The sequence below is a fragment of the Heterocephalus glaber genome, unplaced genomic scaffold, assembly GCF_053883595.1.
Source record: "Heterocephalus glaber isolate CG9 unplaced genomic scaffold, H.glaber_assembly_v1.0 deba00001587, whole genome shotgun sequence".
In the NCBI taxonomy this organism is placed as follows: domain Eukaryota; kingdom Metazoa; phylum Chordata; class Mammalia; order Rodentia; family Bathyergidae; genus Heterocephalus; species Heterocephalus glaber.
The window spans coordinates 3,985,131-3,997,153 of NW_028258365.1; the positions used below are offsets into that span (position 1 = coordinate 3,985,131).

Below are 12,023 nucleotides of genomic sequence, written 5' to 3' on the forward strand. Positions count from 1 at the left end.
AGCTTCCAGTCTTGCTTACCCCGACTCAGGCTCTCAGGAGCTTCTGCAGATCCGCGCCACTCCCACTCATCTTCCTAGAAACGCCCGGCTTCCCCATGACGTAATTGAGGGTCGCAACACAATGACGTCACATGCTGCCTCTACTTTTAGGGCTCCGCCTCGCGCGCTATCGCGCACGCGCTCTACGTTCTATGGCTTGCGCGAGGCGGCGGCTGCGCACCGCCATTTTGGCCGGTGGCCGTAGTAACACGCTGTGTGTTCAAGACTTGAAGGCAAGATTTCTTGTGGGCTCTGTGCTCCCCAACGCAAGGGGATAGTTTTCTCCAGGTACGTGAATAGGTGAGAGGGGTTTGGCCTTTAGTCGCTGCCTGCCACTTTGGGAAGACTGCAGTGATGTTCTCCAAGAGCCTGTGGTTAGGCCTTGGGTGGCGGTGGCAGACTGCAGCGGCGCGTGGCAGCCGGCGCCGGCGGGACAGCTGGAACCGCCAGAGCGCGGGCGGCGCCCAGAACTCGCTGGCTTCTCGCGCTTCCTTTCCCAGTCCCAGGCGCTCGCTGCTGCTGTCTATCCCCAGCCTGCGCTTCGAGAATGCTCCTAGGTGTCATCGCCTCCGAGAACGAATGTGTACCCCTGTACTTCTCTCCCCTGCTGCCACCCTGGAGCTAATCCACTGGAGAGGAAAGCACTTTCAGAACTTAGAGCATCCTCCAGACTCCTGGGTTCCTCTTCCAGAAAAATGGAATACGCATATGTGTATTTGATCGTGGGAAGTTGTGGCTTTTCTTCTTTGGTGATGGTGGAATGAGTCATGGCATCTTGCCGCCATGAAGTCGAATCCTCCTGGTCCACTCCCAGGATTTATAGAAATGATGGGCAAACGTCGCTCTGAGTTTCTCATAGAGCAACATGTACTTGGCTGTGATTGAAGTTATCCCAAGTAGCTTCCCGGTTTAATTCTTAAACCTTATTTTGGAGGTCACTTTAATGGCACTCTGCACATTTTCCCTTGGTGACTTAATCATTTTTCCCTTTATACTATCTTAAACTTCATGAGATCAAGGTTAGTGGCTTTATTCAAAATATCTTTGGATTTAAATTCAGAGCTTTGTACAGTCTAGGTACATAGTATTTGTTGTGAGTGAATGATGGGAAAAGCCGAATCCCCACATCCCATGCACTACAAAAGTAATTTACTTTTTTTTTTTTTTGGTACCAGGGATCGAACTCGGGTCCTTGCGCTTGCAAGGCAAGCGACGGAACCACTGAGCTAAATCCCCGGCCCAGTAATTTACTTTTTTTGACAGTAAAATCAATGACTAAGGAGTAACTGTCAAAACAACTTTGTTTTATTTTTACCTTCATTTCTACCGCTAACCAGGCAGTTATGATTGTGGCATCTATGTTGCAGTCATTAGTCCTGTATGCTAAGATTCATTCTATACCAGGCACTTGGCGACAATGTTTTCATTGTAAGGCTCTTATCTGTATTTAAGTCAATTAAGTGTTTTGGATTTTATTTTTAACTTAAAACTTTATTTAATTTTTTTTTTTAAGAAGAGCATTTAACAGTTGCCAGAGGGAGGGAACCCATTGCAATCAAAGCTGTGCACCTTTCCCAACTTACTGTGCTTTATAAGACTCATAATCAGCAGTAAGCATAGGTTAGAATACTTCTTGTGATATCAAGCATTATTAGGTAACAGCAGTCTCTAAATGCTTTTATTCAACATTGTGATGATTCTGATGTTAAACTGTAAATGCTTTCTGTGTTTATGCCTCACTTTCTTTTTTCTCTCAGCTGAGAGATGACAGTGAGGCACATTTTGTACAGCTTATCCTCAGATCTAAAATATCTTAAAAATCCCTTTTTATTCCTAGGAATGTGTTCATGTAATCTTCCCACTGGGCTTCACTCTTCTAAAGATTTCCTGGTAGAAAAGAACTCTTTTTTCCTAATCCTTGAAAATAATGTAGAAATTGAACTAATAATGTTTGCATGATTAATAGTTGTACAAAGAATCTATATTCATTTTTCTTAAATGCATTGTAATTTTTCACTGTTTTTGAAATCCCACCTTTTTTATGTCTTTTTAGCCACCTTTGGTATGTTTTTATTCCTCCATGAACATCTTTTTATAAATCTCTTTATTTTTAGAATAGTTTGAAAAGTGAAATGTTTTAAATGAAATGTTTTAGTAAATTTATGGAAGCTTTATTTTTCATTATAAAAGATGCATTCCCTGCTAAAATTCACCACAAGGTAATTTATAGAAAGGCATTCAGCATTTAAATTAGAATGCATAGTGTCCAGTTTTATTAGTTGTTAGGAAGTTGTCATTGTTTAGGATGATACCTTTTTTGTAGTAATTCAAGCCAATTAATTTCTTCTTCTAAGACAAGAAATTTAGTCCCGGCCTTCCTTACAAGACCTGGACCAGTATTTTAAAAAGTAAAGCGAAAAAAAATAATAATAATAATAAATTTTTTTTAAAAAAAAAAGTAAAGTGAACCCATGTGTTAACATAGTTCTGTTTATTATAAAACTATAATTTCCTCCAGGTGATTTTTTCATTCCCGTATATAGTTTAGTGGAAAACTAAAATACTGGTTTTTATGTCACCATAAAATATTGGTAACATGCAAAACTTTGGAAGTTGTTATAACCTGGAAGAAAATTATATAGTATTTAAATTCATTTTCTTATTCATTTAACAAATGTTTTTGCTCCTATTATATGCTAGGCACTGGTGTAGCCACTGAAATGGACAAAATTCGAAATCTTCTTTCCTTGTGATGATGAAGTACATTCTATTTGGAGGAGGGAAAAAACGTATATAGAGAGAACACATATATAGATATGTACGATAAATTTGTGTGTATATATTGCATATATATGTGAAATACATAGTATGTCATATCATAGAGGTAAGGAGAAAAATAAAGCAAGAAAGAAGAATAAAAAGGCAGTTGGGTGTATTTTTTGATAGAATAACTAGAGAAGACTCCCTAAGACACAGTAAAGCCTTGAAGGACTAACCTATGTTATTCTCTAGGGGGAAGAATGTTATAGGCAATAGGAAAAAAACTGCCAAGATCCTGGAGTAAGAACATATCTGGTATATGCTAGGGACAGTAGGGAGCCAGTCTGGCTGTAGCCAATAGAATAAGAGCTAGAATAGTTGGAGACCAGATCAGAAAGTTAACAGAGGCTGAGCAGTACCTAGTTGATAACTTTAAGGACTTTGGCTTTTACTCAGGCTGAGAAGGGAAGCCATTATAACCTTTTTAAGTAGAACGATAGGATTTGACATACTCTCTAAAAGGATGACATACTCTAGTTACTAAGAGTTCTGTTGAAGGTTGGAGTAGAGGAGATAAGGGTAAAAAGAAATCTGCCAGAAAGCTATTAGAGCAATGCAGCTAAGAGATAGTGTACGTCGCTCATACCAGAGTCATGAGAAATGGTCAGATTCTGAGGGTACTTTGAAGGTAAATTCAGTAGGATTTACTGTTGGTGGGGAGGGGGAGATGACTTCAATAATTTTAGCCTGAGTAAGTGGAGGCTGGCTTGCCATTTAACAGCATGGAAGGCTGCTGAAGAAAAGGATTTTGGTGAGGTATAAGGGCTGATTTGGAGAGATGCCTACTAGACCTACAAGAGGAAGTGTTTTGTAGCCAGAAAGAATATGTGGAGTGAAATTAAGATGCTGAATGTAGGCAGTTCTTTAATGGTAAAATACTGGAAAATGATAGGGTCAGATAATATAGAATGCTTGACTGCTGGTAGGAGTGAACCAGTAGAATGATTGATGATGCAAAAGACGAGAGAGAATTTTGGGAACGTTTTTAGGAACTGTATTGTAGTGTACAAATGGCCTTAGCTAGGGAAATACACACATATGGCCCTCCACATCTGAGGGTTCTGTATCCACAGATTCCACATTTGCAGATTCAACCAACTATTGATCGAAAACATTTGGAAAACATTTGTATCTTTGAGAACATATCCAGATTGTTTTCTTGTCATTATCCCTGCAATACAGTATAAAAACTGTTTATATTGTATTATTGTGCACAATCTATATATGACTTAAAATATACAGAAGGGTATACATAGGTTATATACAAATAGTGTGCTCACTTGTATAAGGTACTTGAATGTTCTCAGAATTTGGTGTCAACAGGGGTCACGAGGGTCTTGAAAGCCTTCCCCCGCAGATACTAGTTGACATGGGATACTGGTTATTTCTATCCATTTTCATCTGCACTTGTGCAAGTGAATAAATTTGATTTAATCAAGGTTGTAGTTGAGGGTACAGATGATTAAAAGTGGAATTTTAGCTGTATAACTAGGGAAATGAAAATACCAAGGGCTAAGGGACAGAATGTAGAATAATAAGGTAAGAGAGTTCATGGATTCCTATGTTCTAGGAGGCTGAGCTGAAAAGATAGAAGAAGTAGTCAGAAGCTAGGATATTCAAAATTGAGTTTGTGAAAGGATTGCAATTATTGGTAATAGAAGGTCTAGAGTTTGACCAAAGAAGTGGCTGTGATAAAGTAGGAGATAAGTTATTGGAAGAAAAGTTTTAAGAAACTAGGTGGACAAGCTGTTAATAGAATGATCATCTGTGAGCATATTGAAATAACAAAGAACTATGTCAAGAGTTGTAAAAAAGAAAAAGATGAAAATTAGCCAAGTACTGAAATCTTCAAAGAATGAAAGAAAGTGTTCTTCAGGAAGGAAGGAGAGAGAATACTCTAGGACAGCACTGAAGAGCAAGATCTCTTGTCCTCCTCCAAGCCTAATCATATTGATGGTTGTGAAAAAGACTTGAGAGGTCTACAAGGGGAAGCAGTCTTCCCAAAAATCATCAGCGTCGAGGATCACAGAAAAATCCAACAAAATATTTTTGTAAATGGATAGTCTTTTGGTCTCAGGTTCCTTTGTTATATATTAGAATAGAGTATAAGGTACTTCTTGGGATTTTGACCTTACTGTCCTCTAAACCTAATATTGTAAAAGATTTTTAACTTCATTTGGACCATAATGCTATATAGCTGTCATACATAACACTTCTTAAAGTTTGAGAAGATAGCACAGCCTAAATAGTTACTTGATCTCGCTTCAATTTCATTGCTATTGGCATAAAGTCTATCTGGCCATATCATAAGTTCCCAGGAAATTGCAGTTTTTAGTTTTTACTATTTGATCAGTATGATGGTCACAGCCTTAATAATTATTTGTCTTTTTTTTTGGAGATAAGGTCTCACTATGCAGTTCAGGCTGGCCTTGAACTCACTATGTAACCCAAGCTGGCCTGCCTCAGCCTCCCGTGTGCTGGGATTACAGGCACTTACCACCACACCCGGTTTTATTTGCCATTTTCATTAGCAATATCTATTATAGTCAGTTGGATAAGATATGGTGTAATAGTATAGGGAAGACCAAACATCTCTATCATATATATTAGTTACTATGTCAGGTCTTTCTATCTTAATGGCCCACATTCATATTGATGTCAGTCTTAATTACTGAAGTCTTATATAATTTTTTTTAATAAGATTAATCTATCCCCCCCATCCTTGCTCTTTATCAGTTTTCCTGGCTATTCTTTTTTTGTAAGTTTGATTTGTTTGGTTTATTATTTTTTTCTCATAGGATTGGAAAAATTGTATTAATTTAGGAAAGATTAAAATCTCTGGTATTGACTTTTTATTGTAAAAGCTGAGATAGAATTTCATTGTATTCCTTAGGTCTTTTATGTTATATAGTGGTTTTGAAAGTTTTTCCATGCATATATATTAGGTATATTCCCAGATGTTTTCTTGTTACTATTGTAAGTGGCATTTTTTCTTATATAAATCTTCTGATTAAAAATATATGTGTACAATTTTGTTTTGAGAACCTTACTATTTTATTGTTTGTACTATTTTATTTAATTCTCTATTGTTTTCCAGATAATTGTATTATTTGTGGTCTCCTATATGCTCATGAATTTTTCTCTTAACTAATCACTTTGAATTTGCTATAATTTTGTGAACTTTCTTTAATAGAAGAGCTGGATATTCTTACTTTTTTTGCAGTTATGGCAGACAAATTGACAAGAATTGCCATTGTCAACCATGACAAATGTAAACCTAAGAAATGTCGACAGGAGTGCAAAAAAAGTTGTCCTGTGGTTCGAATGGGTGAGTTATTCTGTGGATTATTTAATAACAATAAATTTTGAAAGAAAATAAACTTGTTTGATATTTTCATGTGTGCTTTAACATGTTTTTCATTATCCTCATTGGTTTCTTTAAATTATAAGAGAAATTCAGAGCTTGCTCTTAACTCCTTTTATTGCTTTGTGACTAAATGATCCTGTTTTTAAAAAAGAACAAATTGTAGAGTATGAACATTAGAAGTTCTCTAAATGTGAAATCAAACCAGAGATCACTGCAATTCTTGCTGTTCTGCAGAATCTGTTCTTTTAAGTCATTGGGGACCAATTGCCAAAGATTTTATATTTAACAATATTCTCATCTTTTTAAAAAAAAATATAGTATTTATACACAGTGGAGTTACTGTGCCATATAAAAAGATAAATTTGAGTCATTTGTAGGCAAGTAAAATACAGCTTGAGACTGCATGGTTAAAGGAAATAAATCAGACTCACAAGTTTAAATAACCCATGGTTTTTCTTAGAAACATGGATTATAAATAAAGAGCAAAATAAAAAATAGATGGTAGGAAGTAGGAAGATAGTTTTTTCTCAGCTATGAAGGGGATCAAGAGATGAAGCGAGGGGAGGAGATGGAAAAAGGAATTAAGACATGCATGTACCAGCTCCACACATGGAATATAAATATTATGTACTGCAAATATGTGCAATACTGCAAATATATGCTAATAAAAATTTTAAAAATATGTGTATTCTAGTTAGTAAATATACAGATAGTGCTCATTAAGAAAAGCAAGAATATGGAACTTAATAGAAATGTTTATTCGTGAGGTTTTACTATATTTTCAAGATGAAATAAATTCCTAACAATTCATAGCTGACAAATTGTTGGTAGTCGTTAAAGGCTTATATGATTGATGGCTTCTACTAATGAAGTATAGATTTAACTGAACCTTAAAAGAAATTTTAGATGTCCTCTGTTGTTTTCTTCCAAGCTTTTCAGAAATTCTATCATTAATGTCCCTACTATTGTACCGTGTTTAATTTTACCTGTTAAATGACTGTGTACCTTTTTACTTTTACTGATCTAGTTAACTTTTTTTGCATTATAAATTAAAGATTCAGTTGGCACATGGCAAACCCTAAATTTAATCCCAGCAAAAAATATTTTTAAATATTTTTTTTCTTTTTTTTTTCTACCAGGGATCGAACTCCGGTCCTTGCACTTGCAAGGCAGGCAGCAGAACCACGGAGCTAAATCCCCGGCTCTATTTTTTAAAATTCAAGAGTCAACTTAAAATGAAAGTATTTCAAGATCTACTATGTTTTTACTAGCATATTTTCTTCCCCATTAGTAAGTTAAAATATATTTGGGTCATTTCCTTATTGCCTGACAAGAGTGTTGATATTCTTATAAACTGAAATTTAATTCAGAAATTTACCCCCACAAAGCAGTGATATAGGACTTTTATCTCAGATGTATTTGTTTGTATGGCCTTTGTTTTTTAATGTTTCTGTGTGGAAATTTAGAACCAGCATTCCCTAAATAACAATGTTCAGAAAATTCTAGATCAGAAAAAATGACTCAAGTGTATCTTTCTTTACCAGGAAAATTATGTATAGAAGTTACACCCCAGAGCAAAATAGCATGGATTTCTGAAACTCTGTGTATTGGTTGTGGTATTTGTATTAAGGTAGGTGATAATATTTTATTTATTTGATCAGATTTATAACCCAAACATAAAATCTGAAAATTCTGAGTATTTTTAAAGACAACATCTGGCATACCCTAGGGATTTTGGCTTTTATTCAGACTGAGAAGAGAAGCCTTGCAGCATTTTTGGATGTGCCTCTATCATTTCTAAGTTTTTCTATGAATGTTCTCTATTTTTAAATATTAATTTTCTTAGAATTGAAGGATCTTTTATGCGGGATAGATAAAAGTCACAACAGAAGGGCATTAATTCTTTTATGGTAGCTGTTGGTGGGATGGAAATACCAACCACTCCCCAAAAAAAGATACAGTCAGACCAGGATTTAGCTCAGTGACACTGTGCCTCCCTTGCAAGCACAAGGTCCTGAGTTTGATCACCAGTACTACAAAAAACAAACAAGATACAATCCACAACCTTAAAGGACTTTAAAGCAGAAAAGGAAGTATGCAAGGATAGGAATAATTAAAGGAAGTAAGGGGAACTCATCTGTTACAGACAAAATATGGAAAGTATTACAAACACATTAACTGTCTTAAGATTACATGAAACAAGGGCAGGGGAGATTTAGCTCAGTGGTTCCAGCACCTGCCTCACAAGCCCAAGGCCCCGAGTTCGATCCCTGGTACAAAAGAAAAAAAAAAAAAAAAGATTACATCAATCACAAAGGAACATAGTAGATTAGTCAGTACAATTTTGGCCTTCAAGAAACTATTTTTAATTAAATAAGAAACAAATGAAACAATATTTCACATCTTTGTGTAACTTCCCTGTGTGGAGGATTATGAAAATATTTTTAACTCATTTTAGTCATATATACATATATTTTAACAAATTAATACAAAATTGATTTTTTACTTTGAATAACAGAAATGCCCCTTTGGCGCCTTATCAATTGTCAATTTACCAAGCAACTTGGAAAAAGAAACAACACATCGATATTGTGCCAATGCCTTCAAACTTCACAGGTATATTTTCAAATCAACATTCTTTACTTTATAGTCAAGTTCAGTGTAAATACACTGAGAATTTTCAGAGAAGTGCAAAAATTAATAAATGTTACCAGCTGCTCACCAAGGGGAAATAAAATACTATAACATAAGGTAGAATCATATTGTAAATGTCAGTGGTTCATTCTAGTTAATATTAGAATTAAGTCCTGGAAGACTTTTAAAATAACTGCTAATGCCCAGGTTTTAGCCCACTCGAATTACATCATAATCTCTGGTTTAGGACCTGAACCACAAAAAGCCCCAATTGATTCTAATACGTAAGTGGGAATGGGAATCACTGTTGTTCATAGGACCCTTATCCCCAAAATAATTTTTTTTTTTTGGAACCGGGGATTGAACTCAGGACCTTGTGTTTGCGAGGCAGGCAACAGCACCACTGAGCTAAATCCCCGGCCCCAAAATAATTTTTGAGGAAACTTGTCTTTGATTTTGTTTATCCATTAATCTTACCTACAAAGAATATCACTCTGAACTTGGACATATTAAATCACAAGGTCCTTTCTTCTTTGAGGTTTTTATTTGCTGAACATTAATATTTTTAATCTGGGTCTTTAGATTTTACTAATAAAAAGGTATTTCTCAACCTGCCAGCTTTAAGGGGCCAACTGCAGCAGGGAGAATGAAGTGGAATATTTCTGGTTGATGTGGCACTTCTCTCCTTGTAAGTAAATGGCAGGCCAAGAGAAAAAGAAATGATGGTGTGAGGTTGCACCTGCTGTGTAATTTTGTAACCAAAACATATTATTATATATTAAAACTGAGCCTTAGATGTAAAGAAAAAAATGTTACTTTAGAGTGGACTTTGAATTGAATAAATAAAATTTGAAGTAATTATTCAAGGGTGCATTTCTAACAATTAACAGTTTAAGATAGTGTTGGCTGGTTTTTTTCCCCTAATAGCCAATAATATCTGGCATATATTTCTTAGCTTATTAATGGATGTGTGTGAAGTGCAAGTGCATTAAAATACTCTTCTGATGTTACATAGCTTTTTCTACCTAAGTCTTAGTTACTTAACATGTTTTTGTTTTCTTCTTTTTGTATATTATAACAGGTTGCCTATCCCTCGTCCAGGTGAAGTGTTGGGATTAGTTGGAACTAATGGTATTGGAAAATCAACAGCATTAAAAATTTTAGCAGGAAAGCAAAAGCCAAACCTTGGAAAGTACGATGTATGTATTACCTTCCAAAAATTAGTATCTTTGGATGTTTTTATGAGATTTTGAAGGGAGGCATATGCATGTGATTTTTTTTCATGTCCTTATTTTCCAGTTTATTTCTGGCTTTAATGCTGAAAAACTATATTAGCACTACCTAACTGAAAATTCTTAATTTCCTTAAACTGTTGTGAATTGGTATGCTTTGATTTGAAATTAATTCACCTTCAACTTTAAAAGAAGCCAGAAGTATTATATTTGGATATATGTCCTACTTTGTATTAGCATTCATCTTCTTTGAAATTGTATTACTAGCTTATATTCAGGTAATGATATGTGTATTTCTAGGATCCCCCTGACTGGCAGGAGATTCTGACTTATTTCCGTGGGTCTGAATTACAAAATTACTTTACTAAAATTCTGGAAGATGATCTAAAAGCCATTATCAAACCTCAGTATGTGGATCAGATTCCCAAGGCTGCAAAGGTCAGTTGCTTTTTAGTTAGAGTTTATATATTTTGGCTTTTGGCATGGTATAAAAGTTATATCAAAGTAAACTTATTTTACTTTGTGATTCTCTTATTAAAGGCAAATAGTTGTAACTGTTTCTGGTATATTATGACAGGGGACAGTGGGGTCTATTTTGGATCGAAAGGATGAAACAAAGACACAGGCAATTGTATGTCAACAGCTTGGTGAGTGTCTATTTTATATAAGTGTTTTAATAGACCCTAAAGTTAAAGTCATGAAGGTGTACATCTTTATGTGGATTATTGAAATTAGCAGGGAAATCTCTAGTCATTGTTAATTTATGTTACACAGTTTCCAGCTGAAATGTCATTCAAACCCAGAATGATGACATGCAGTTTTGCCCAGAAGAGGTAAAGTCAAATGACATTGAACACAATGCCACTATGTTCTTTGTAGATTTAACCCACCTAAAAGAACGAAATGTTGAAGATCTTTCAGGAGGAGAGTTGCAGAGATTTGCTTGTGCTGTCGTTTGCATACAGAAAGCTGATATGTAGGTTACTTTATAATTTTTATATATCTTAAACCTTATTTTCCCATTTTTATTTGTAATGGTCCTAGTAAAGCAGGGGCTTTGGACAGAATTAATAGAACCCATATCTAAGTCTCTTACCTTGAGGTGAGATGTTACAGCAATTGTACATCCAGTACCCATTTATTTACCTGTCATTCTTGCAGGGGGAACAAGCTATCATTTATTTTGATAAGTAGCTCATGACTTCTATATTCCAAGTTTTAAGAATTAAGCTCACTGTTCGGGGTGTGGTAGCACAGGCCTGTAATCCTAGCACTTGGGAAAGCTGAAGCAGGAGGATTACCACAGTTCAAGGCTAGCCTGGGCTACATAGTGAGTTCAGAGCTAGCCGTAGTAAGACCCTGTCTCAAAAAACAAAAGAATAAATGAAGACTTAAGCTCTCCAACCAGACCAGCAAGCTTTTTAAGTACCTCAAGTAAAAACAAGATTTATTAGACCACTCTAGGTTAGGGTAGCATACCATGTGAGGGAGAAAAGGAAAGTGAGAAAGGCAAATTCCTTCCTGCCTTCTGCTTCCTCTCTTCTCCCAAAATATTTGTTGCTCCCATTTTTTTTCCATGTTTGTATTCTGCATCTAGTACAGGCTAGCTCTTCTCAAAGTATTCTGTAAATTCTGTGCAGTGCTCTCCAAAGAAACCATTTGCTTTTAATACTGTTATCATTTAGCTAGTTAAGAGAATAGGTCTCTGAACTACTTCAGACTGAATATCAGAATACTTCTTATGATGAAATACCAATTTGTAGGTTAGCCTAATCTAAGAAACTCCCCAAACTTGGCATACAGGTCTACTTTTCATGCTGTTTTCTTCTATTCCTAAACAAAATACAGAAAATTTTACCATTATAGATAAACTGTCTTTGTTAGTATATGGCATTTTTATTGTTAAGTTAGATGTTGTCAGTATTATAGTG

The 12,023-nt window shown here is 35.4% G+C and overlaps 2 protein-coding genes across 9 annotated transcripts in view; one reads left to right on the forward strand and one right to left on the reverse strand.

The window, feature by feature from the left end:
• Anapc10 (anaphase promoting complex subunit 10) overlaps window positions 1-162 on the reverse strand; it is a 76,997-nt gene extending 76,835 nt beyond the window's left edge. For 2 of the 7 annotated variants that reach the window (XM_021247692.2, XM_021247689.2), the window contains exon 1: window positions 20-162. The gene's annotated coding sequence lies outside the window, so the exon portion shown is untranslated. The other 5 variants (XM_021247691.2, XM_021247688.2, XM_087193339.1 and 2 more) reach the window with 4 other exon arrangements.
• Window positions 149-12,023, forward strand: part of Abce1 (ATP binding cassette subfamily E member 1) — a 27,929-nt gene continuing 16,054 nt past the window's right edge. The window contains exons 1-8 of one of the 2 annotated variants that reach the window (XM_021247685.2): window positions 149-327; window positions 6,083-6,187; window positions 7,771-7,856; window positions 8,745-8,842; window positions 9,942-10,059; window positions 10,393-10,530; window positions 10,670-10,739; window positions 10,972-11,068. In XM_021247685.2, coding sequence (XP_021103344.1) covers window positions 6,085-6,187; window positions 7,771-7,856; window positions 8,745-8,842; window positions 9,942-10,059; window positions 10,393-10,530; window positions 10,670-10,739; window positions 10,972-11,068 — 710 coding nt within the window. In that variant the 5' untranslated portion in view covers window positions 149-327; window positions 6,083-6,084. The remainder of the gene's footprint in view (window positions 328-6,082; window positions 6,188-7,770; window positions 7,857-8,744; window positions 8,843-9,941; window positions 10,060-10,392; window positions 10,531-10,669; window positions 10,740-10,971; window positions 11,069-12,023) is intronic. The other variant, XM_021247686.2, reaches the window with a different exon arrangement.